Here is a 27,852-nt window from a genome sequence, read left to right as displayed (position 1 = left end):
TTCAAGCAATAAAAGTGGTTTTACTGCCAGGGGTTGGTGCGTGCCTAGGAGCTGTTGGTGAAAAAATATTGGCCAGTTGTGGGTGAAAGGATAGTAAAAGGTATAGTTTGAAAGGAGCGTTAGTTGAAGGTTGAAAAAACTGCAATAGTATTTCAATAATTCAACAGTAGTTTTATTCCGTTTTTCACTTTTTATTCTTCATAGAGATGCTTGACTTTTTCCAATACAGACTGAAACGTTTCTTCTGTTTGATCAGTGAGCACATCATTGACATAGTCTTCAGTCACCGAATCAAACTTTTCTTGAGCTGGAAAATCACTCAATAAATCAGTAAAATTCTACAAAGATTGTTCCACATATTCCTCTGAAGACAAAAATTATCTTAATGTTTTATTCAATTTTTATAGTGTTTCTAAGCACAGTTAAATTTATATCGTATTGTTTTGTTGGAACATCACAATAAAAAAAAACGTCTCATGTTACAATATATTTAATTTACTAGTTTGTCTGTATTATAAAGATAATTTATTAAATAAATTACATCCTTGCTCCATCACAAGCAAGCTGCTGAACACAAAGGATAACAAACAAAAATTCAGGCTAAACCAAAAAAATTAACTAATTAAAATACACAATAAAATTGTTATCTTGATCAGTTTACTCAATAAATTGTTTTGACCTAGACCCAGGACCAATTTATTTATTGCAAACAATGTTAGTTTATTTATTTACGAACTCATCTATTTCATTATGTAAGAATATTGTTTTAACTGAAACCTCTACAATTTTTCAAGCAATTTTAAGAGTTTTTGTCTTCTTCATGTAAAGTACACACAAAGTCAACAAGTTTAGCTTTTTATCAGTATATAAGGTAAACTTACTTTTGATCATCAAGTGTCCAAACAATTCACACAAAGCTGGACCAACAAATTTGAAAATATCTCTATCTGAAACAGGTATAATTTTTTTTAATAGTCTATTTTATTATTCATTTTTGTTACATAATAGTGTGTTCTAGACTTTTCTAGAAATCCCTGAGGTGGAAAGTTTCTAAATTTGTATTTAGATTTGTATAAAATTATGATGGTTGTAATTAAAACAGATTAAATGGTTGGCATAGGCTGATGTTGAATGTTTTTTCGAAAAAAAAAATGTTCTTTGAAACCTTTTGAAAAGGATCTTGTGAGGTTTGGCCAATGTAAAAGAAGAGACAATAATCACGTATGAATCTGAAGATACCAGTCTTATTGGCTTTATCAATAAGGTTATTATAATAATCTTCGAAGCTAATTTTTTGAGAGCAATTTTTTTCTTCATCCTCACTAAATATTACCAATGATATTACTTTATGTTATCTATGTTATTGATATTTTTGTTAGTTACCGAACAAATTTTTCCCCTATAAAATTCTCTATTGTTTGTTACAGACAAGTCTCCTAAAAAAGAATCGAGTTATGAACACTACTTTTGACAACACTACTACTGATTGCAAATTATGACAATATAAGGTTCAAATTATTGTTTTCATAATTGATTGGTTTATCTAGCCAGGGCTCAGTCTGTAGGTGGTCGGGTTATGATGACTTCTACTGTAGTTTAGATTACACTACTCACCAGGTCCCGTAGGTTTGCGAGCCCACACATACACTCTGACATGGTTCCTTGACTCTCCTGGGTTCTGTTCTTGGAACCCTGAACCTCTGGTCACAGTAACATTGTGGGGTATTTCACTTTCTTGAAGCAAGTTCACAAGTTTGTAGACATCCCTGAAATCACAACTAATATTTTTGCTGTTTTGTGTCTTAAATTTGTTATCATAAATTTAAAGGCGCATTAGGAAGGTCCAAAATAAAACTTAATTTAAATACAACTTTTCTAATCCATGTAGACCTTTGTATGGTTGCTAATTCAATTAAAAGTTTTAAGAAAATAAAATAGTAATCAATGCACAGATTTAAAACAGCATAACAAATTTTGTTAGTGATTTAATTATTGTTGTTGAAAATTATTGACAAAAACTTAAAACGTTAAAGTCTATGTTTCTACTGTCTACCCTCTTGGGTATGTCACAGGCAATTTATTACTAAACTGATCATAATTTGAAAAGGTAAATTACAAAAATTAGTGAATCTTGTGTGCACAAAATGATGAAGTGAACTTTATTTTTTTCTTGTTTGCTTTCCTTGACTGTTAAGTCTAGGTCTAATCTAATGTGAATTTAAAATACTGTACTATAAAAACATACATTAATCTGAATGCAAAAGACTTTGAATTAAAAATAATATATTAAAAACAATGTTAACTATCATACTTGTTTAATGCAACTAAAATTCACCTTACAAATATAGGAATATTTTGCCCTTTGCTCAGCTGGAATGCAAATCCTTTGCTCGGGAACGACAGCAACATGTGACAAGGGCCAGCCAAATGCTCCACATTCTGTAAAACATAATCTTGTATCATGCACCTACAATGACAATTCACAATATAATCATTTAGGTACAATTTTGAATTTTAATTATAATTTAGAAGTTTTAGGTTTAATCGAGATAGGAGTATCATGCATCGTAGCTTAGATGCATTTTTGTTTATTTTATAAATCATGGATGGGAATTATCGAGTTAACTTATATATGATAGGTATAAAAATGAAAATGAGAACAAAATTCTGTTCTGTACAACAACTTTCAAGCAATTAGGTTTACTGACTGTAATGGAGGTCTTAAAAAATTAATTGGTTTAGACCTTTTACTCACAATTGTTTCTAGCATCATTTTCTCCTCCAAATAATAGAGATGATAATGAAGATGATTGACAGAGGCATTGGCACACAATCCGTTGAACCCCATTCTCAACGCTCTGGACAAAAGCATTGGTCAAACACAAATATAACATTAGGCTACAGCAGATATGACGTCAGTGTCTTCAATATCAAATTTTAACAATTAATAGATTTAAGTCAGACTAACATTACTGTAATTACTTACATAAAAACTAAGCATAAAATCAGTTAAGTTACCCAAGGGAATTTAATATTTCATCTCAATTATTTTAAAATTTAAGGGGCTATTTTAAAGGACTTAAAAGAATCAATACCAAAGGAGACAGCCAAAAAGGCAAAATAAAAGTTAATGCGATATTGTCAATAATAGTATACAAAGTGCAATGCTTACACGGACGAACAAACTTCCAACAGAATCTGCACAAGTTACAGTTTTACCCGACACTTGGACACAAGTTGTCCTACGAGAGATTATGAGAGTCAGTGTTTGCAATATTTGGCCTAGCATCCATTTTGGCTTCTTTCCTTCAAGTTTTTATTTATTTTTCACCTTGCTACTTCGAATCTATGTGTTATTAATATTTTTGGCTTAAACTTACGGTGATTTGCTGAGCAGAAAAAGCTCAATAGCAGTTAACAAACTATTTTCAGTCATGACTTGCGGTAGGCAATCATACAATGATGGGACCAACAGAGAATGACCAAAACCTATTGGACTCACATTTATCGCTAGGTAATTATCTGAAAATTGTAAACTTCATTTAGTAAACCATACATTAGACAAGATTAAATTAAATGCGTCACTTAAATTAAGATTTTGTGTTAGAGTTTTACTAATGACAAACCGTTTGTCGATAGCGTAATCGAAAATATAAAGCAAGTGTGGAACATATAGACTAGTTTAAAACAAACAAAATACTTTACAATATAAGAAAACATTTAATCAATGTTTCTTTTACATTTTTAGTACTAAAAGGAAGGTGTAAGTTACAGTAGTAATATTCAAAACCACTTCAAACAGCTGGTTGGTATCTAAAAATAAAAATATGATTCTTGTTCATAGAACTGGCCGACAGCTAGTTAAGGGGCCATCTACATATTACATAAACAGTTTTCATCATTTTTAAACTTCTCCCTTCCCCCCTGTGACGCTGCATAACGCAAGCGTGATCCAGTAAGCCCCCCCCCCCCTCCTCCACACCCAGTAAAGTAACAATGTCATATATTTTCTTAAACTAAAACAAGGTTGGAGTTTAAAATCTAGGTAAAATTTTCTCCTGAAGTCAAAAAAATTAATTTGAAGTTGGTTTTAAAGTAATGTTTACCTAAACAAAATATTTAAACAGTCCCTCCCCTTCTCATAACGATAAGCTGAACCCCTCCTCCTCACCCTTGAGCGTTAAGTAATATCTGGACGGCCCCTAACAAATGTTTGTAATTTGAAGACTTACTTTTATCTTTTCGATGAATGTTCCAAACTTGAAACAAAATTTCACCTTCATCCATTTTAGTAAAATTGAATACTGTTGGATCAAACATTTGTTTCATGGATTGGACATTTATTGGTTTGCGTCTTTGTGTTCCTCTGGCCACATTCAGCTGAACAAGAGTGAGTGAAATTAACTGCCATAAATAGGTACTTGAGTATCTTGAAACATCACTACCTATCCAAGGAAGAGGTATTTTATTTTAGATCTAAAACAATATATTGTCATTGGGATTTAGCAGTATTTCTTATAATAAAAATCAAACACAGCCAACTAATCTGAAAAACGTTCACTGTTGTTTTTAATACGGCGAATAAAATTCCAGCTACATGCAATAAATAATATTGATTATCAGTCTTAGGACTATTTCATTTAATTTCATAACTAATGATGCAAAAAGCTATTGGGCCAAACTGTCCATGTTTGCCCATGATTTGTAGTAGCCAACTATAAGTTAATTGGAAACTAACCCTCTGATATCCCAACATGGTTGAGGATTAAAATTTAGTTAAATTGAAATTTAAAAAACCGTTCCTCTCTAGTAATCACATTAACATTCTTATTAATCTCTGAAAGCATGGCAGCATCGTGGATGATGTCTTGCAATGGGAATATTCTTACCAAGTACAACAGCATTAAAATTATGGGAATGATGATAATGAATGGAGGCTTAGCCGTAGGCTTTTGGCTATAATTTAAAATTTTCTAGTCCCATTTAAAACTGACAACAATTCAGCTACACACATTATGAATTGATATCCAGATTACTTAGAGAAACAAAACAATATCAGCATGTTACATAAAGTAATAGCATAGACTAATCAACACAAGTAGACTTCTCATCCCATTGTACATTTTGAAGCTTGTTTTTTGTTTCTAGTTCATGTACGTACGTCCACACAGATCGCTTGTGTAGAAAAAATTTTGTTTCTTTTATTAAGGGTTATTTTCATGATTTGTGCTTTACTATTTGGTTATATGACTAGAAGAAGGTCCGTGAAGTTGGCGTACCCATATTAGCGTATCCACTTTTGATCATACCAATCGTTAGTTCATCGTTAGTTCTTGATAGTTCCCAAATTTTTTCGTTAGTTCTCAAAAAATAAAAAAGTTATAGCCGATTATAAGTGGGTACGCTAACTTCACACTTCCGGGTTCTAGCACGGGCCGTATTCTGAGGAGAAATGTTTACATCTATATACCAATCGTTAGTTCTTCGTTAGTCCTCGATAGTTCCCAAATTTTTTCGTTAGTTCTCAAAAAATAAAAAAGTTATGAGGCATACAAAGTGGGTACGCTAACTTCACAATTGTACAATTTCCAGCGGGAACAGTTTTTTTACTATAAATACCTATATCTATATACCAATCGTTAGTTCTTCGTTAGTTCTCGATAGTTCTCCAATATTTACGTTAGTTCTCAAAAAATAAAAAAGTTACGAGGCATACAAAGTGGGTACGCTAACTTCACAACTATACAATTTCCAGCGGGCACCGTTTCCTGACTATAAATGCTTATATCTATACACCAATCGTTAGTTCTTCGTTAGTTCTCGATAGTTCTCCAATATTTACGTTAGCTCTCAAAAAACCAAAAAGTTACGAGGCATACAAAGTGGGTACGCTAACTTCACAATTATACAATTTCCAGCGGGAACAGTTTTTTTACTATAAATGCCTATATCTATATACCAATCGTTAGTTCTTCGTTAGTTCTCGATAGTTCTCCAATATTTGCGTTAGTTCTCAAAAAATGAAAAAGTTACGAAGCATTAAAAGTGGGTACGCCAACTTCACAATTATAGAATTTCCAGCGGGCACAGTTTTCTAAATAAAAATGCTTATATTTATATACCAATCGTTAGTTCTTCGTTAGTTCTCGACAGTTCTCAAATATTTACGTTAGTTCTCAAAAAATAAAAAAGCTACGAGGCAAACAAAGTGGGTACGCTAACTTCACATCTATACAATTTCCAGCGGGCACCGTTTTATGACTATAAATGCTTATATCTATATACCAATTGGTAGTTCTTCGTTAGTTCTCGATAGTTCTCCAATATTTGCGTTAGTTCTCAAAAAATGAAAAAGTTACGAAGCATAAAAAGTGGGTACGCCAACTTCACAATTATAGAATTTCCAGCGGGCACAGTTTTTTAAATAAAAATGCTTATATTTATATACCAATCGTTAGTTCTTCGTTACTTCTCGATAGTTCTCAAATATTTACGTTAGTTGTCGAAAAACAAAATTACGAGGCATACAAAGTGGGTTTGCTAACTTCACGATTATACAATTTCCATCGGGCACCGATTTCTGACTATAAATGATTATATCTATATACCAATCGTTAGTTCTTTGTTAGTTCTCGGTAGTTCTCCAATATTTACTTTAGTTCTAAAAAAAATAAAAAAGTTACGAGGCATACAAAGTGGGTTTGCTGACTTCAAAATTATAAAATTTCCAGTGGTCACCGTTTTCCGACTAAAAACGCTTTTATCTTTATATAAATTTTTAGTTCCATGCACTGTAATTTGATTCATCTTCACACAATGAAAATCAAAGTAACACTGACATTAGAATAACTATCACATTATGATTCTCTCGAAGAGAAAGGATTGCTTATCAGTTCCAGGATAGCGCTTATCTGTGATATCCGCAATAGTAGTTGCAGGTGTCTTTCGGTTAGATTATTTTTAGGAGTGATAATTTTTATTACGGTATCAAAATGATTAACAGTTGAATATGTTCAGTTAATTAGAACATCCAAAAAAGAAAACGCTTCCAAAAATTTGTTTTAGATAAGCAATGAAATCATATTTATACCTACTTAGTTGTGTGAAAAAGTGCATTTTATAAGAAGTCCATCATGGAAACAAAATAAACTATCCATCGCAATGAAAACCAGAGTCTGCTAAGTAAAATGGTATAAAGTAATTTATAAGCAGTGATTATTTGAATTGGACTAAGCAGATAAAATATGTACGATCAAAGAACTTATGTTTGGTTAATTGAACTAATCGTTTGTATTGTTTGTATTTGTTTGTGTTCGGTATTAGTATTATAACGTAACACGTAACGAGTGACAGTTGCACGGATGGAGACTGGAAGGTCATACGGACTTGAACAAACTGGAGACTGGAGTGGTGGATGGAATAAATGTGTACAACACATTACTAGAATGGCGTATTGGGTATGGCGGGGTCGAGACAATATTTATTTAGTTGTATAGTAGTATACTGTAAGCATTTTTCGTTGAATGAAGGTGCGCGCTGGAAATCAGAAGTATTAAATAAGTTTATCTATTCATTACTGGCTATATACGTCTATTTATTTAATTTTTTTTAGAACTAACAAAAACAATCTGTGAGCTATCAAGATCTTACGATTAATATTATGATATAGGCACTTTTAGTCAGACAAGGGTGCACGCTAGGAATGATTTGGGTGTGAGGTTGGCATAACCACGTTTAAGACCTTATTGCCTTTTTATTTTTTAAGAACTAGTAATAATATTGGGGAACTAACAAGTAATAACGAAGAACTAAAAATTGGCAAATAGATATAAGCGTTTTTAGTCAGAAAACAGTGCCCGCTGGAAATTTTATAATTTTGAAGTCAGCGTACTCACTTTGTACGCCTCGTAACTTTTTTATTTTTTTGAGAACTAACGTAAATATTACAGAACTATCGAGAACTAACGAAGAACTAACGATTGGTATATAGATATAAGCATTTATAGGTGTAGTCAGAAAACTGTGCCAGCTGGAAATTCTATAATTGTGAAGTTGGCGTACCCACTTATGCTTCGTAACTTTTTAATTTTTTGAGAACTAACGCAAATATTGGAGAATTATCGAGAACTAACGAAGAACTAACAATTGGTGTATAGATATAAGCATTTATAGTCAAAAAACGGTGCCCGCTGGAAATTGTATGGTTGTAAAGTTAGCGTACCCACTTTGTTTGCCTCTTATCTTTTTTATTTTTTGAGAACTAACGTAAATATTGGAGAACTATCGAGAACTAACGAAGAACTAACGATTGGTATATAGATATAGGCATTTATAGTAAAAAAACTGTGCCCGCTGGAAATTCTATAATTGTGAAGTTGGCGTACCCACTTTTTATGCTTCGTAACTTTTTTATTTTTTGAGAACTAATGTAAATATTAGAGAACTATCGAGAACTAACGAAGAACTAACGATTGGTGTATAGATATAAGCATTTATAGTCAGAAAACGGTGCCCGCTGGAAATTGTATAGTTGTGAAGTTAGCGTACCCACTTTGTATGCCTCGTAGCTTTTTTATTTTTTGGGAACTAACGTAAATATTGGAGAACTATCGAGAACTAACGAAGAACTAACGATTGGTATATAGATATAGGCATTTATAGTAAAAAAACTGTTCCCGCTGGAAATTGTACAATTGTGAAGTTAGCGTACCCACTTTGTATGCCTCATAACTTTTTTATTTTTTGAGAACTAACGAAAAAATTTGGGAACTATCGAGGACTAACGAAGAACTAACGATTGGTATATAGATGTAAACATTTCTCCTCAGAATACGGCCCGTGCTAGAACCCGGAAGTGTGAAGTTAGCGTACCCACTTATAATCGGCTATAACTTTTTTATTTTTTGAGAACTAACGAAAAAATTTGGGAACTATCGAGAACTAACGATGAACTAACGATTGGTATGATCAAAAGTGGATACGCTAATATGGGTACGCCAACTTCACGGACCTACTAGAAGACCAGTTATTGTTTATGATTATGCAGTTTTATTTGGTTAAATTATGTTTTAAATGACTGAAATATCAAGAAATAAATTGTAAAGAAAACATAACCTCTACAGTTGGACGTACAGAACTAACAATAAAATTGGCTTCAGCTGTTCCATAAGGATGACAAATCTACTAAGGGAGTATGTTTTATCTATTGTAATAGCCTAAATTTAGTTGAATATCAGTAGGCCTATAATACAAACCTGTGCTAAATACTTGAACTTTCCTGGTAATATTTTTGAATCATCGATATGTAACTTATATTTAAAGTATTTGTTTTCATCTTGTAACGCTGACCATTTAGTAATCAGTGCTTTATCAAATGTTGAGTTTACATGAGAGAAATCACTCCAACAAGTTTCAAATATAAAATTGTCTTCTGAGTACTCGAATAAAGATGGCATTATGACGTCCTGAAATTAATACAATTAAAGATCAAAATATTAAAATAATAAACTTATTAAGTTACAGTACCTACTAACTGATCAGCATGTTAATAACTGAGGTAGCTTTCTAAATTGGATGCACATCAAGACTCAAGATAACTTTATTCATTTTTCATGTGTACATAGAATAGTGTCAGATTCTTCTGCTACTTGAGATTAATTGTAGTGTCATTATACGCTCGTTCATTTTGATTTAGCCTAATGGCAAATTTCAATAAGAATTATTTAAAACAAGAATTTTTTCTGATCTTTATGGCAGCATGATCCTGACTTAATGGAAAAGCTGATCTAAAAACTCTACACAGATCATCTCACTTACACATTTTACACTCGCCTTTACTCATATTTTGGGTTAAAATACGCAGTGGCTGTTCTAGGACCTTGTCATGGTGGGGGGAGTTCTCATGAAAGGAGGGGTCCTCGTTTTGGAATATTTTGTATTTTAAAAGCTGTTTGGCGCCTCTTAAAGCCATTTTTTACATCTTGAATTGTGTTCAAATTTAACCTTTGTTAAGTTAACATGTTTAAATTTAATTTTTGTAGGATCCAATGGGGATATCCCGTATAGCCACCCCCCCCCCCCTTGGAACCGCCACTGAAAATACGCACCCATGTGGTGTTCCCATTTCAATTGATTTAATGATACTGTAATAACAAATTGCACAGCCACTCAACATGAATCAGTAGTTTCAGTATTACAGTTGGCTCGTTAGGCCGGGACTGACTTTAATACGATAAGCATATGATGCTTGCATTTTTGAAATCATTTCCCCGTTTAACCAACTATTCCAAAAGATAAAAAACAATATGGTGCAATACACATAAACGACCCGATTACCTATAACCTACACTTTAACTTAGGTACCTAATCTAACCTTACTTCAAAGGACTTAATGGAGCCACGAATTTTCATAAACCACGACCTGCCTTCCCCACATGCCTTTTCTGCTGTAAATCCAATTCATGTAACCATACAGCACGTTTGGTTAGGTTAGGTTAGTTTAGAATAGAAAAATATCATTTTATTTTAATGCGATTAAAAATTGCCGTAAATTGACAATCAATATTAAATCAATGGTCAGCTGGTAACACAAATCATTCTAGGAGCCCAAAAGAAAGTAGTCACCAGTCAGTATCACTCCGCTCCTCGTTCCTCGACAAGCGATGTGCTCCGCAACTTGAAAAAATAGTTCCGTATATTTTTGTAATTTGCAGTGGTTTCCGCGCCTTAAAAAAATGTTTTACAGGAATTTTTTGTTTATTAAGATCGGAGGAATAATCTAAAAACGTTTTAAAGTCAAGTCCAGATTTACCCGATGTTTTAAATTACATCCACAAACATATCTGTGGGTACACTTCCATATCTGTTGGCACAAACAACCGAATGAAAATATCGTTCGATGTAGGCCTATAGATTATTCGATATAGGTTACTTAGGTAAGATTAACCCAACCTAACTAACCAAACGATATATCGAATTAAACAATCAAATAATCTATATTACTCATTCGGTTGTTTGTGCCAACAGATATGGAAGTGTACCCATCTATCATAAAATGAAACTGTCATAATCTAACCTAACTAACCAAACTTGCTGATAGTGAAAAAATCGCATGAAGGTTTACTAATTAATCGATATTAGCATAGCCCAGTTAAGAAACTGTACCCGGTCCCAAAAAGAACCGAATCAAATATTGTGTGTGTTCAGATCATTTTCTCTTGTCTAGACAATCAAAACTTAAGTTTAACGTATCATACCGATAAAAGATGTAAACTAGTCTAGGAAACACTTAAATAAAAGACATGGCATTTTACACTATCTTTTAAGTATAATTTGAAAAAGTAAATAAGATTTATGAATTAAACTGTATAACCTCTCAGGGAGAGATAGGGCTTTAGTAACTTCACTTCCACTTGCCAATGCCAGTCCCTGATAAGAAATTCCGAATCCGAAATTTGGCTAGTATCAGCAGTATGTTTTATGGTATCAGTATCGGCAACGGCAACGGCAGTCATTATTAGCAGCACTCAGCAGCCAATACAAAACAAACAAACAAATTACATTAAAGGTCGATTCACACCATCGATCTCTATTATTAGCGCGCTTGCGGCTATTTGCCATTGCACTGGAAGCATATATCGGAACACATCACCTTATTTTAGTTTCCTTCATCGGTTTGTTTTATGTTATTTTTAATTGTTTTTTATTTAGGTTAAAGCGGCTATTTGCCATTGCACTGGAAGCATATCGTAACTTAAATTAATTTGATCCATTTATTAGGTGAATGGTATTGAAACAAACTATGATATTGTTTCTCTCTACCACAATCTTTAATACCTTAAATCATAGGTCTAATAACAATAATTATCTTATAATAAGTTCAATTAGTATGCCTAGTCTATTTCAAACATTCCAACAAGATTAAAACCCTTGATTAAATAGTCTAGTATTGACACAGTAAATAAAATTGAAATGCGATTATTCTACAGAAAACAATCGCATAATTGGGTGCTATTACATTGACAACAAATACATAACCTCTAAATCGCAATTAGTAAATTAAAGCAATAACAAAACAATATGGCGTCGTCTCAAAAAGGCGAGCGTTTCAGGGCAGGAATTGGACTAGCCTACTGCGCATGCGCCAGAAAGAACCAAATCAGTTGTATTTGGTCTTCAACGAGTCGACTCAGGAGTCATGACTTACTAGTTCTAGTTCAGTTCAGTTTCAGTAATTCAGTTCTGCTGCTAGCTACCACCGTGACGGTTGACGACTTGAGTCAGTCATCTCTGTCATCACCATCATCCATTGCATTTTAAGTACCTATTCGGTACTTTAATACTAACTATGGGAATGGACTAAAAATTGAGTTTTCCCATTTTTTACCCTAAAAACATTGTTTTTTGTATTTTTCAAGTTATTTTGTCATACTTGACAAAATTAATAATTTAAACTTAATATGTTCAGAATATACCAAGAAAATTCCAGAGTACTTTCCAGAATATTCTGAGAATGTTCTCCAGATTTCTAGGCTATATAAAAATTTTCTTAGAATATTTTTTATGAATGATCTGAGTATATTTAAGGAAATTGCCTGGGATGTTGAGAATGATCTCAAACATTTTAGAAAAATTCCAGGAAATCCTATTATTTTTCATGTTGTATTTAAGTTACGGTATATACAAGTGAGTTAACAAATGTTTAGATTTTCTCGAATTCGATGTTGGCATATATTGATTGCAGTCCATGCCCTGGAATTTGAGTGGAGCAGAATCATTGCAACTATAAAATAAATTGAAATACCATCCAGAGAAAATATAGGAAATAAGGTCAACGATATTTGGTATCAAATTAAACTTACCAAATTCAAAATAAGTTTTTGGAATTTTTTACATACTTTAACCTTGTTTGAATAATCTTTATGTTGGTCTGGAATTTTCAGATTTTATTTTAGTTCCTTTATACATTTAAACAGACCAATGCATATGCAACTAAGCTTGCAACTTAACGATTGCAATACAAAAATACCCCCGCCGCAGCAAACCTGCAGACTAAGCGAATTTCAACTTTTCTGATTACATTTTTACTCAAATATTTCCATAAATAAGACATATTATTTATTCCCTATTTAAATAACATTAAATTTAACAAGTGCTTAGGTTTGCTGCTACGGGGAAGGTAAAAAGTGTTTTTTGACCATACGTGAATAGTATGGGATGAAATAAATAAATTTGCCAAATTTTATCAATATATATCCATAAACAAGTAAACTACAACAATTTTTATTTTCTCCATAAGAATAACATGGGAATTTAAAATTAAACTATTTTTGAATTTTCTCCGTGACCGTTAGGCATACAACAGCGCTTCAATATACTAAATTATTTCTTTTTTTAAGCTCTACAAAACGGTTTACAAATAAATTGCAAAATTTTTTGTTTTTCGGGTAAAAAATGGGGAAAACACATTTTTACCCCATAAACCCCTGTTCCCATGGTCCGATTATGCTGGATCGCGAACTCGTTCAAATAAACGTAGGTTTACACGTTTGTACCAAATTTCATCAAAATCGTATCATTTTTGTTCGAGTTATCGCGCTAACGGACACATATATATATATAAATATATATATATATATATATATATATATGAATTTGAACGGATGGTGTTTTTGGCCTCTAGGGACCTCAAAATGAAAAAGTAAATCGGTCCCGCGTCCAGGTCTTACCATGAGTACTACGGTAATAGCTTATTCCCTATATGGGAAATTCGCTAACACCAATAAATAATAACAATGGTATATAAAAAGCTGTTGTGTTTACTATTTTATATTTTTAAAGTGCATATTATGCAAATATTGACTACATCAGAACTTATGTTTAGAAACAAAGTAAAAAATAATTAAAAGAAGTATAAAAAAAATTATTACAGCTGGAAATAGTGGCATTGTAAATGATCATTCAATTTTAATAGTTTATGTAGAACATTTATTTTTAAAACATATAAAGTAAATCATAAACAGTGGTAATTTATCACAACAGTCCGTACTATCACACCTAGGGATGTTGCGATACCACTGTCTTTCCGATATTTGGTATCGATACCGTATCGCAAAAAAGTATCGATACCGGCTCAGTATCGGAACCAAAGTATCGATACCATCAGTATCGTATTCATTCAATACTGGTGACGCCATATTGTGATTGTCTGATCTTCGATTAAAGTTCACTCACTCCAGTACAGTACAGCCAATGAGCCAACCATAAAATTTTTATTCGAGCTGCTAAGACCTACTTAATTATGTAAAGATTGATAAAATTAAAATTAACCAAACATAGCCAACCTTTGTTTTCAATGTTACCTTAAAGTAAAAGTTCAAGTATCTGTGGTTCTAAGCCTATATCATTTAGGCATATCTTAAAAAAAAAAAACAATTTTATTACATTCACACACATTTGTGTTAACCATTCACCCTAAATTGACAAAAAAATTTTGAAATAACTAAGTGCCATCTTTTTTAATTTATTTGATGTTTTATAGTCCATGGTTTCATTTTATTTGCCTAACACAACGTTGCTAACATTGATGTGTAATTAAAATATCTCTGCAACCAAACCCTTAAGTTTTACCATTGAAGTAAAGCCATTGACTATATATACCTACAGTACTGTAGATATATATAGTCAATGGTTTTACTTATAGTTCTATAGTGAATCATAATTTACACAAACCACATATCAGACAAGCTAAACAAAAAAAATAATATTTAATTGGGTTAAAGATGGTTAAAGTCTGTGTCTTTTTTGGGTCCCTGTTGCTCCAGCCTTTTTGTAAAACAACCGCTCAGAAGGCAAAAGCGTAGCCATTTTACTCAGATTTGTCAGAAATGACCTTCCGATACTTACGATACGATACTGGCCTCTTGGTATCGATACCAAGTAAATATCGGAACTACCGATACCGATACGATACCAGCAGTATCGCAATAAAAGTATCGATACCTACTGGTATCGATAGTATCGCAACATCCCTAATCACACCTCACACTAATAACAAAACATTTTTAAGTCTTCAATCAGTTCACCAGCACCTCAATCAATGACTCTGTAACAAAAAAACTCTGTTTTAGGTTAATTTAATAAACATGGGCAACACATTCAATGTGAAGCCTACAGCGCAGTTCACACTAGTAAACTTATTGTATGTGGTACTATGGGGTTATTGCATGAAGTTTTGGCTGTTATTTTTTTTTTCGTGTCACTATAACATAGTAAAATGTACAGTACAATAGACTCCCTCTTATCCAGACTCTCGGGACCGAGGTCAGTCCGGATAATGGGTTTTCTCGTTAAACTGACGTCCCACAAACTCATTAAAACTGACCGTTTAAATGCATACTGTATATACAGTATTTGACTAAAATGTAGTAGAGCATAATCACTGTTCTCATATCCTTAACACAAGAACAGTCGTTTCAGTAACGCTTACCTCCCACTTCCTGCCGACCTAGTCCGGTTAAACCGATGTGCTGATAAAAATTGCCCGGTTAAAGGCCTATTTTGCTTGGAGCGATTGCAGCGATAGTCGTATGGCGATAATCGCTCCGCGATAGTAGCCGGGCACTGCTCTGACGGAGTTTGCGTTGTCCTGTTTTGCTTAGAGCGACTATCGCAAGAGTCGTGGACCACTGCCCCGGGGACCAGTCTGAGCGATAATCGCGCCGCGACTGATGCGCAGAACCTCAAAACAGTGCACTTCACTCAGTAGGCACATAATAGGGGTTAAATTAACCATAATTTACTTTTTTGTTCAAATAATTTTTTCTATTCATGTGCTGTTACGATTCTACTGTTTTGGTTATATTTCATTACACATTAATTTCATTTTCTAAATTAAATTTTAGTAGAAACAGACGACTTGTTTTAATTTGTTAAGGTAATTTACGTCTATTCAAATTTATTAAATATAAAATGCTTGACTGTTCCAAGTTGTTATGTGTTATTTACGTAGTGTGGGCGTTAATACTGTGTCAGTTTTTGTATGAATATTTTTTTTTTAATTTAGACTCCAGGTTTTATTTTCCGACATTCATGTACTCTTATTGATATCACTATTTTTTTATTTATATAAATATATTTTTTCATTGATATCACTACAGTTTTCTATTTATGTCCTATCTAGTGACCTCTAGTGATACGTATCCATCCCTAATCCTACGTATCACTATGTATTTTCAATCGATCGTCCATTGATACTTCCACTAGGGTCGAGTGGAGCCTCGTCTCCTAAATCCTCACAGAGGAGACGCTTTAATGACTTACAATTCGCACTCATGACTTCACCATTGTGAGTGCTGATATTTAACTAACTATGAAAAATCGCTGTGCGACCGAAGATCAATCGCTCTAAGCAAAACGGCCGCCTTGTCAGCTATAGTAGCTGAGCGATAATCGCTGTGCGACTATCGCTACAGTCGCTCCAAGCAAAATAGGCCTTAAGAGATGTAATTTCCACCGAGTGTTGTCTGGTTTAACCGATGTCAGGTTAAAAGGTGTCCGAATAAGAGGGAGTCTACTGTACCTTATCATGGCTATTAAACATAGTAATAATGTTCCCTAATATGCAGCAAGGAAAATCAATTTTACTTAGCCTAAATACAAGGCGAAGAAGACTGATTCTGAAAATTACATTGCACTGCAACAGCAATGTTATGGGGTAAAGTTCTGCAGAGAAACTTTAATGTATTATACTATCCTATCAAATTTTCAGTTTCTATAAATTAATAGGCCTACTGACAAGAGCTTCAAATTTATATAAAATATATTGATTAAGAAATAGGCCTGCTTATTAATCTGTTAGCCTATGGGTCTTTTTAAAAAGAGGACCACCCGCCAATCTTTTACAGACCATTGCGGCGTTTAGGTTATGTTAGCTTATAGGCCTACCACATAGAAAAAAACCACGCACCTGTATGAGTCGTGCATGCAGGACAGCAGGAGAGTCAGAGTGGTGGGGAAAGACACCTCGCCCCAACGACTTATCCCCACCACTGCTCCAGGCCCTTCCCCACCATCACCCTTCACCCCTACATGCGCGAGACAGCCATGGTTCTGCGCAGGTTCTTTTGAAAGTGGTAGGCCTATAGTTTATAAACAAACAAGGTATCATTAACAAAACGTTTAGCTTTTTTCTATAAGCTAAGTTACTCATGAAAAGACACGACTAGGTATAATTTGGCGCTTTTGACAATCAGTTTTGATAGAAAACTGTACAACACTAACCCAACCCAATGATGATGCTATTGGAACAATTTGTACTGTATTTATTTAGGTGTTACCTGGTTTTTATTAACATTAACTAAACCAAACTGAACTAACCTTGTTTAACCACCACGGCACAGTGTGAAAGTCTATTTGAAAAGAATCTATGGCTTTAAATATTCATATCACGATACAGTACCTTTAATACTCAAAACAAAATTTGGAATTTATATCGCAGGGAATAATATAAAGTACTATTTGTATAACGAACTGATATTTCACCCAATATAGGCCTATATTGAAGGTACTGATATTGCAGGTTCTCTAAAGGACTTTACTGCAGTTCTTAATAGCCTACATTGTTTATAGTAAAACATTCTAGCATAAAATGAAGACTGTAAATGTATTGTTATTTGTTTCATCAAAATTACCCCAACTAAAGAATAAATTGTAGGCCTAGTTATTTTGATCTTTATAATAATGACCATAACAACCTGTATAATGATTTTTTACATCACTAAGTAAGTAGAGGACAAATTGTTTATTCCTAAAAGTAGGTAACGGGACAACAGTTTTTGGCCGCTACAAATAACTAGCCTACAGTTTAATCGTTTATAAAACTTAATGTATATTTTCCTGTCGTTGGAGTTTCAAATAGCATGTTTCTCATGGCCATGTTACTCTAAATAATTTCAAACAAACCGCTATTTAAATTAAACAAACGATGTTTTAATATTCTGACTATTACAACAGCGTGAGGAAATGCCTCGTTCAAAAGGTTACAGCATTCTTATTAAGTTAGAGACTATATGTGTGTATGAGTAGCAAGTATAATCATAGACAAAAAGAATTAAATATAGACTACCAGGCGTGCTGCGGTTGCCATGGTTACCATAGGTTCCGGCGCACACCGCTGTAGTTTACGTAGCGCGTACGCCGTAACTACCGTGGTGCTCCAAGCGGTGTGCGCCAGAACCTATGGTAACCGCAGCACAGCTGACGGTCTATACAACTCGCCCAAGGGTTTCTAATATGAAAGGTACACCGCTTGGTAACTTACTTTGTAAGTGCCTTTTACCACACAGCCTAGACAGTGGGTACACTTCCATATTTGTTGGCACAAACAACCGAATCAGTAATATTGATTATTCGATTGTTTAATTCGATATATCGTTTGGTTAGTTAGGTTAGGTTAACCTTACCTAACTAACCAAACGATATATCAAATAATTATATAATTATAAGATTCGTCCTTTTGCAATGTTTATGGGAAATGTCGGTAGTCCTAACTGTGTGACCCTACAGGGGTACAACAGTTTCTTAACTGGGCTACGCTAATATCGATTGGAACTATCAAATTGAAATATTGATTAATAATCGATATTTTAAAATATAATGTCTATTATAAAATTAATCTATCATAACCTAACCTAACTAACCAAACTTGTTGATGGTGAAAAAATCGCAGTTTACTAATCGAATCGATAGTTTCAATCGATATTAGTGTAGCCCAATTAAGAAACTGTATCCTTGTTTTATTTGGACAACACTTGGAACAAAACACAACAAACACTTTTAAAGATTAGGCCTACTGTATAAAAACTAACTTTAACTTACAAGGGTGCACGGGGATGGCACGGTAGAACGCATAACAATAAACACTCTTTTATACACTTAAATCCGACTTCAAAACATACGATACTTCGATAAAACCTCAAATTATTTTTAAAAAAACACAGCTTAAAGACTTTGAAAACTACAATCGCTGGGGCACGGCAGGGGCAGCGGCAGACAGATAAAAGAACGACAGAACAGTAAACAACTCTTTTGCTTCAATTGTGTGAGAGTCGTTCATTTGAGATCAGCTCAATTTTACGGTTTGCGCATGCGCAGTTGGCTAGTCCAATTCCTGCCCTGAAACGCTCGCCTCAAAAAGAGTAATTTTTTGCCGAAAGAGAGGAAGAAGAAAGTGCAGTCAACCTCCACTCAACAGCTCGATAGGTGTTGAGTAGTTTTGGTTGTATAAGTCGCGAGCGTTTCAAGGCAAACCAAAGACCATTCCACACCAGCCCTACCAACATCCTTGGGCAACCTATACCAAAGACCAAACCTCCTATCTCCTATAAAAAAAAAAAAAAAAAAAAAAAAAATCAATTATGGTTAAAAATATTTCAAAAACTGACGCAGGTGCAAACCAAGAAAACCAAAATGACTCTACACCAAACCCTACTCTCTGTGTAGTATGTGAACAAAACGTTGAGGAAAATGACAAGGCAGTTGAATGCGACTGCAAAAAATGGCACCACACCAGATGTGCCGGCATTACGGATAAGCAATACAAAGCTATGGTATCTGACAGATTCATACTGACATGGGTATGCAAAGATTGTAAACAACTTAGACCTAACCATAACTCAAATGATGCGAAAACACTCGCCAGCCAATCAAATCAAGGCTCGACAGGACTCGTCCAACAGGAAACTTCTGAGACAAACCCTGAAGATGGGCCTAAATCTACAGCAGACCACCCCCTGAACACACAAATGAACTGTATTGTAGATATCCTAATGAGTGACATCGAAAATCTAAAGAAGCAACTCCAAGACAAAAATCAAGAAAATCTTAAACTATCCGAGACAATTGCTATAAAAATGGAGATAATCTATAAATTAGAACAGACTGTCTATGACCTGTGTAAAGATTTTAACACCAACTCCGGTCCGAACATCAACAACGTAGCCAAAGATACCAATAGGCAAACAAATAAAAAAACAGGACCAACCTATCAGTCTAGGCCTACACAAAAAGAAACCCCACTGAACAAACAGACAATAGGCCTACCGGTACCCACACCGAACCACAGCAAAACCAGTGCACTGTCTCCATATTCTCACAGCCAGACCCCAACATCGAAGGAACAAATCGCACCTAAAGACCAAATAAACTGCTACCCTCCAAAACAAAAAAGTGGTCAAAACAAAACTCATCTGGAAAAAACCCAACACGCTAAGCCAAAGGAAAAACTTCAAAACACAGAAGCAATAATAATCAGCGACTCGCTCCTCCGTGGTACAGCCAACATCATAGAAACAGAATACAAAGCTAACATAACCTCAAAAATAATGCCAGGCTGTAAAATTAGAGATTGTAGCAAGTACTTGACTGAAATGGAACACAACCCTCACAAAATCATTTTAAATGTAGGTTCAAATAACACTATAGACGCAAAGACCCCAAACCATGTAATGCGGCCCATTTGGCTTACAATCGAGGCTGGCATGAAATATTTTAAGAATACTAAATGGTACGTCAACAGCATTCCTTACCGCTATGATGTCGAAAATGACTTCATCTACAAAGTTAATGAAGCGCTTAAATTCATGTGTGAAGAACTAGGCGCAAAATACATAGACACAAGCTCAGTGCTTACCAGCGAGTGTTTTGCCCTTGACGGAGTTCACCTCAATAGGAGGGGGTCATGGAGATTAGCAAAGGTGATCCTAGAAGAGGCTGATCTACAAGGACAGGGAAACACAAAACCTGTAGGCCTACCCAAACAATCTAAAAATAAGGAAATCCCCACCGTACACCAACCCCAGCTCTTCACTGATGACAATACAAAAGAAACTGAAGCCCGACTACCCACTGATGACGACGCGGAGGAAACGGAGAAAATGGATAAGACAAACCCTGACTTCCCACCAAACCAAAACAATATATGTGAAGAACATATAGGCATACACCACAAAGCCTGACTTGAAGCCCACAATTCGCCAACACTCACAACCTGCATCCCAAAACCAAGACAAAATCTAAAAAAGACCTGTAATACTGGAACAACAATATACTACTTAAATATACAGAGAGGCCTGCAAAAGAAAATTGATAAACTGATTTTTGAAATAAACAGCGTCAACCCTGAAATCCCCATAATTACAGAACACGGACATAAAACTGAGCAACTAAACCAGATTTACCTTGATGGCTACAAACTTGCAGCAGAATTCTCTCGAAAAACTCACCTATGGGGAGGAGTTGCAATCTATGTTAAGAATAATATAACCTCTACAGCAATACAAACCATCTCCACCAAGGACTTCAACCAGGAACAGACTGCAGAATTTGCCGTGGTACAACTAAATAAAAAGAAACAAAGCTTAATAATAATTGGGGCATATAGATCACCTGACCAAAACAAAAACCAGTTTTTTGACATTGCAGATAGCACAGCAATTCTCCAACAAAAGGAAAAAAATAGTTATCTTGGGTGACATAAACATCAAACTACAAAACCAAGATGATAAAGATGTTAAACAACTTTCAAATACACTAAAATCTCACAACTTACATCAAATTGAAACTTCTTTCACCAGAATAACCCCGACTTCAAAGAACTGCATTGATGCCTGCATTACAAACATAAACCCATCATTAATTAAAGCTACAGCCCAACAAAGTAATATATCAGACCACGAAGCAATTGTATGCAAGATATCTGATTTCTCCGCTCCACTTACAACGCCTTTTAAAAAAATGATCAGGCCTATTACTCCCCAAAATCTAGATTTGCTGAAAACCAAACTAAAAAATGAAAATTGGGAAAATGTCTATCAAAAACCCTCTGTAGACGACCAGTATAGGGCACTAATCCAAACCATAAGACTAAATATGGATGAAACCATGCCCAGGTTCCTTAAAACTATTAAAAACAAAAATCCAAACCGTTTTTGGGATGAAAATCTGCACAAACTCAGAAGTAACCTACAGACCGCACAAAATAAATACAATCTAACCGGAACAGACAAAGATAACGCCACCTACAAAAAGCTGAAGAAAATATATGACCTGGAAATAAAAGACAAAAAACGTAAACACATTTCAAACAAGATCAAGAGCTCCAGCAACCCAATAAAGGAAATATGGAACACCATAAACAAGGAAACAAACTCCAAAGCAGATTATATTGATAGGCCACTCACCCTGAACGTTAATCAAAACCTCACTAACGACCCAGGCTTGATCAGTGACACCTTCAACAGATACTTTGTATCCCAGGGTAACAATACTCGAATAAATGATCCTCACCCTCCTACAGACCAGCATGAAACTACCAACTTAACACAAGCCTTTGAATTATCAAATTTTAAGCCAATAACCATGGACCAACTCAAACAGATCTTCAAAGCACTACCACCAAAAAACTCATGTGGGTATGATGAAATTTCAAATAGAATTATCAAACACTGCCAGAGCGAAATCGCACCACCCCTTCTTCATATCATAAACTCTTCGATTAATCAAGCAAAAGTCCCATCTGGAATGAAAACTGCAACAGTATATCCTAAATATAAAAAAGGAGACAGTACTTTGATGGAAAACTACCGTCCGATATCAATCTTACCGACACTATCTAAATACCTCGAAAGAATAATCTATACACAGATCATGGAACACCTGACCAACCTACAGATACTATCCCCTCATCAACACGGGTTTAGAAAAAACAAATCTATCAACTCAGCACTAAATGAACTCCATGAAGCAATTACCATCCTCTGGGAAAATAAACAACCAGCATCAGGACTCTTCTTAGACATACAGAAAGCCTTTGACAGCCTAGATAGAGATATACTGTTTGACAAACTATACCAAATCAACATAAAAGGAAACGCACTAAATTGGATTAAAGACTATTTCAAAGATAGGCAACAACAGGTTGAAATAATTCACCAGATAAATAAAATACAAACAAAAACTAAATCACCCACTCAACTAACTAAACGAGGAATTCCTCAAGGATCTGTACTCGGACCCCTCTACTTCTTGATATACATCAATAGCTTCCCAAATCATCTAACACCAGAAAAAACTTGCATAATGTTTGCTGACGACACCACCATCATTTATCCAACATCATCTACAAACCATGCTGAAACAGAAAACACCCTAAAACTGGCATCAGAAATATGTTCTTCACTAAACCTCAAAATCAACACATCAAAAACTGTCAACATAAACTTTACAGCATTAGCTGTAAGACACGGGGTTCCGCAAGGTTCCATTATGGGACCTCTGTTATTTTTAGTAACAATCAATGACCTCTGAAATGAAATGAAATGAAATGTTTATTCGTCACATAAGTTTACAAGATTGTGATTTTCACATATAAACATATGACATGTCAATACCACTTTACAATCTAATAATACCATATGCTAAATTCTTTGTTTTTATCAATCCATAAAATTTAAAGCTAAGTTTTTATAAAATCATCTAGGGAATAAGGACACAAGAGAACGAGATAAGATTTTAGTTTTCTTTTAAAGGATGACATATTTTCTTCAGTTTTAATTTGATCTGGGAGGTTATTGTAAATTTTCCTACCCATGTACCATGGCGATCCTTCATACAGAGCTGTTCTATGCACAGGATATTGAAGATCATTCCTGTGTCGGGTGTTATATTGATGAGTGTAATTTTTCAACATAAATTCCTTATAATTTCTTTTTACAAAGATGCACAGTTGAAAAATATAAACTGCATAAATTGTCAAGAGTTTCATCTGAATAAAAAGGGGGCGGCAAGAGGAACGTGGTCTGGTATCAGCTAAAATTCTAACGGCAATTTTTTGTAAGATAAAAATATTCTTGGTAATGGGGGAGCTGCCCCATGAGATAATACCATAGGAAGACCTAGACATAAAATAAGAATGATACACAGCAAGAGCTGCATGCAAACCCGAAGACTTATAAACCACCCTTAGACCAAACAGTGCTTTTGCTAGAGACAAGCTAATTTGTATTTGATGATCAGACCATTTTAGATTTTCATTTATGTTTACACCCAGGAATTTAGTATTTGCAGAAGACTTTATGGAATCACCTGATTTTAGTTTGATTGTTATCTCACCTGCCTTCAGTTGTGGATTATGGAAATGAAGAAGATGAGTTTTGGAACAGTTTAGATGTAGTCCGTTTTGTGCAAACCAAGTTATCATGGAATCTAAATCTCGGGATGCAATGTTAGTTGCAGAAAAAATAGAAGGTGCTCTTACTAGCATTGTTGTGTCATCAGCGAATTGAATAATTTTGGAAGAAATTGAAAAAGACAAGTCATTGATGTAGAGGATGAACAGAAGAGGCCCCAATTTAGATCCCTGCGGAACACCATGGGTTACTGAGCTCCATTCAGAAAAATGTTTGACACCGGATTTATCTTTGATGACAACCTGCTGATATCTGTTAGTGATGTAACTAGAAAACCATGAAAAAGATGATCCAGATATCCCATACAATCTCAATTTCTCCAAGAGAATGTCATGCCTGACACAATCAAAGGCCTTAGACAAATCACAGAAAACACCACGGGACTTACTGACTTCCATGCAGTAAGAACTGCAGTAAAGTCCTTTAGAGAACCTGCAATATCAGTACCTTCAATATAGGCCTATATTGGGTGAAATATCAGTTCGTTATACAAATAGTACCAGACTACCTCTATACCAGACTTGAAGGTAATTGCATGTTGTATGCTGATGATACTTCCCTTATATCATGTAAAGCGACCCGTGAACAAGCAGAGCTGTCTGTTAAGAAGATTTTTGAGTCAGCCTCAAATTGGTTTGTTGACAATAAATTAGTGCTCAATAATGAGAAAACACAGTACATAACATTTAGCCTATGTGATTCCCAGATTGTTCCTTTCCAAGAGCCTGTCAAACTCCTTGGTATAACCCTTGACCCCTGTCTCAATTGGAAAGACCACATAAGCCAAGTCTGTACTAAACTAAGTAGAGTAGTACATCTTTTAAGACGTCTAAGTGACCAATTGCCACAGAGTACCCTTAGAATGTCCTTCTTTGCATTTTTCCAACCTCACATATCCTATGGGTTAATTTTGTGGGGCCACTCACCCAATGTCGAAAAGATCCTGCGACTGCAAAAGAAGGCAGTAAGGATTCTCTGTCATGCTCACTATAAAGAACACAGTAAGCCCTTGTTTAAGAGACAAAGAATTCTGACAGTTGTAAATATGTATATATTCCAATGCCTTGTTAGTATTAAGAACAGCATGAATGACTAACATGTAACCAGTTCAGTGCACAATCATGACACTAGGTTTAGTTCTAAGCTTGTCATTCCTCGGTCCAGGACTGATAAAAGAGCTAGGTCATACCCTGTTTCAGGAATAAAACTGTTCAATCACCTTCCTGGTCATGTGAGAAATCTGGAAAGAAAGAACTTCCAAACCGCAATACTTGATTGGCTGATTAAAAATCCTTTTTTCAAATTCAAAGAGTTTTTTGAAACTGTATTTAGTTAAGTTTTCCTCTCAACAGCCTGTTTGCTGTTTTTGCATAGTGCATGCACATCTTTTGCTTGGTTTGATTTTTAAGTCTTGATATTTATTTTATTTTATGCTTGTACATTGACATAGCCTGTAACAATGTTGTTGTTGATTGGCCAAATAAATTCATTGTATTCATTGTATTCATTGTATAGCATCGAATCAACCTGACCATAACCCACCTGCAAACTGCACCTTGATCACAATGGCAACAGAAACCAAATTCCTCGGTATCACCCTGGACAAAAACTTGTCCTGGCACCTACATATAGAAAACCTGGAAAAGAAATTGTCAACAACACTCTTTGCAATAAGAAGGATTTGGTCAGTGACTGATAAGAGTACAGCCAAAATAGCATACTTTGCCCTATTCGAAAGTCACTTGAGGTATGGCATCATAGCCTGGGGCCAGTGTTTCCATCCGCAAGAAAAAAATATCCCTGAGCCAACGTCAAAAAATCCCTAGTTATCCCTAGTCCGTGTTTTAATAATCCCTCCAATTATCCCTCTTCATCAAATCTAGATAACTTTATTTTTGCAGCAATACCAATGGATATCATGCATAGCCACCTAAAATATGGTAACTGGTGATAGTATTCTTCAATATCCCATATTATTTATAAAGTAATACTATATAAAAAACATTTTTGTACCATTAAAACCACAGCCATCTTTAACTCCAGGCAGGCCGCGGCCCAGTAGAATTGGCAACGCTGCAAGTACCGTAGTATTGTTTAGCGCAAGACGCCCTATAAGTTAACATGGAAATAAAACATAATATTATAGAATCGAAAACCAAAGCAATATAACAACGTTGCCACTTCGAAGGCCGCGGCCTCCAGCCTGGAATTAAAGGTAGCCATGATTTAAAACTGTCTATGTTGTACAAAACAAGATTAATTAACTAAAAAAATGAAACAAATAGTTATTTTTAAAATGTTATAAACTAATAATTTTTATTTATAAGTATTTACAATTGTTTCAAAAATATTACTCAAGTGTCCAAATTTCAAACTTAATTGTCTTTTTCAAACATGGCCACCATGCCTTGGTGAAAAGGTTACACCTACACCAAGTTACTTACTAACCAAAAAACACCACAGAAATCACCGGCAAACAAAATCAAAACGAAAACAAACATTCGACATTGACACAGGGCACAGGGCTACTAAGAAAGTAACAAATTACAGTAATCTAGATCCGCCATTCCATTCCACCGGCCGGACTCCAGCCCTTTGCTTGTTTCTTGCAGTGTTGGCTGTTACTCTTCCCCTTGTGTGTTCGTGTTCCGACTTTGAAACACTACGTCACTACCACTACCTACAACCATAGATAAAACATACTCCTTGAGGAGTATCTTTTATCTATGCTACAATCGATTTGTTACCAAAACCTAGGGAAAAAGTAGTATGATCAATGTGTTATCAATACCTTGCAAAATTAGCCAAAATAGGTCCTTAACGTTGTTGAAATACAGCCATAATGTATTATTTTATCAATATTTCAATTTTATAATGTCAAAGGCCTGAAATCCCTAGAAAATCTAAAAAATCCTTCAATTTCGCTGATTATCCCTAGTTATCCCTCAATCCCTTTTCAATCCCTCGAAGGCCCTAAATATCCCTAGAAAGGGATTTTTATCCCTCAAATGGAAACACTGCCTGGGGCTCAGCAGCAGACTACCATCTACAAAAGCTACTAATACTTCAAAAAAGAGCTGTGAGATCAATTGAACAACTGCAATATAGGGAACACTGCAAACCTTTTTTCACAACCAACCAAATCCTAACTTTACCCTCCTTGTACATCCTAGAAATAATGAAATTCCTAAAAAATGACCCCCCCCAAACCAGAAACAATTGCCATAACTACAACCTCAGAAATTTACAGACAAACTACAATCTACAACCACACAGACTCACTAAAACCAGCAGAAATCCAAAAATAATAGGAACTAAAATATTCAACACACTGCCAAACAACCTGAAATCAATAGATTCAAACACTCTTTTCTTAAAAAAACTGAAACAATACTTAATCAACAAACCTTACTATAGTCTAAATGAATATTTCGAAGACCACACACCCTACAACAATACATAACAACATCCAAAGAAGAAAGAAAAAGAAAAAACAAGAATTTTTGACGATTCCCTGGTCTCAACGACTATGGAGAAGAGGACCTAGGTAAAAGGTAAAAGGTAAAAGGCAGGAATTGGACTAGCCAACTGCGCATGCGCAAACCGT

General features: G+C 34.7%; 1 protein-coding gene and 1 long non-coding RNA gene across 12 annotated transcripts; both read right to left on the bottom strand.

The window, feature by feature from the left end:
- Positions 1-150: 150 nt before the first annotated feature.
- LOC128981888 (GDP-D-glucose phosphorylase 1-like) lies at positions 151-27,744 on the bottom strand. Of its 11 annotated transcripts, none has more exons than XM_054400867.1 (9): positions 27,653-27,744; positions 9,255-9,464; positions 4,233-4,380; positions 3,381-3,522; positions 2,756-2,858; positions 2,336-2,439; positions 1,615-1,766; positions 882-947; positions 151-307 (listed from the first exon to the last, which is right to left on the bottom strand). In XM_054400867.1, the coding sequence occupies exons 1-9, from the start codon at positions 27,704-27,706 to the stop codon at positions 192-194; spliced, it is 1,095 nt and encodes a 364-aa protein (XP_054256842.1). In that variant the 5' UTR covers positions 27,707-27,744; the 3' UTR covers positions 151-191. The 11 variants fall into 11 exon arrangements, with proteins under 11 accessions (XP_054256842.1, XP_054256849.1, XP_054256848.1 ...); XM_054400874.1 differs by having other exon boundaries at positions 27,658-27,693; XM_054400873.1 differs by lacking the exon at positions 27,653-27,744 and adding an exon at positions 12,017-12,039.
- LOC128981889 (uncharacterized) lies at positions 13,998-23,228 on the bottom strand. Its single transcript, XR_008489518.1, has 4 exons — positions 18,877-23,228; positions 16,967-17,138; positions 15,040-15,103; positions 13,998-14,055 (listed from the first exon to the last, which is right to left on the bottom strand). It is a non-coding gene; the product is annotated as an uncharacterized LOC128981889 (long non-coding RNA).
- Positions 27,745-27,852: the final 108 nt, after the last annotated feature.

Source organism: Macrosteles quadrilineatus, unplaced genomic scaffold, assembly GCF_028750875.1.
Source record: "Macrosteles quadrilineatus isolate MER2022 unplaced genomic scaffold, UCM_ALF_1.0 Scaffold_55__1_contigs__length_795759, whole genome shotgun sequence".
NCBI lineage: Eukaryota > Metazoa > Arthropoda > Insecta > Hemiptera > Cicadellidae > Macrosteles > Macrosteles quadrilineatus.
This window is presented reverse-complemented; position numbering and strand designations above follow the sequence as displayed.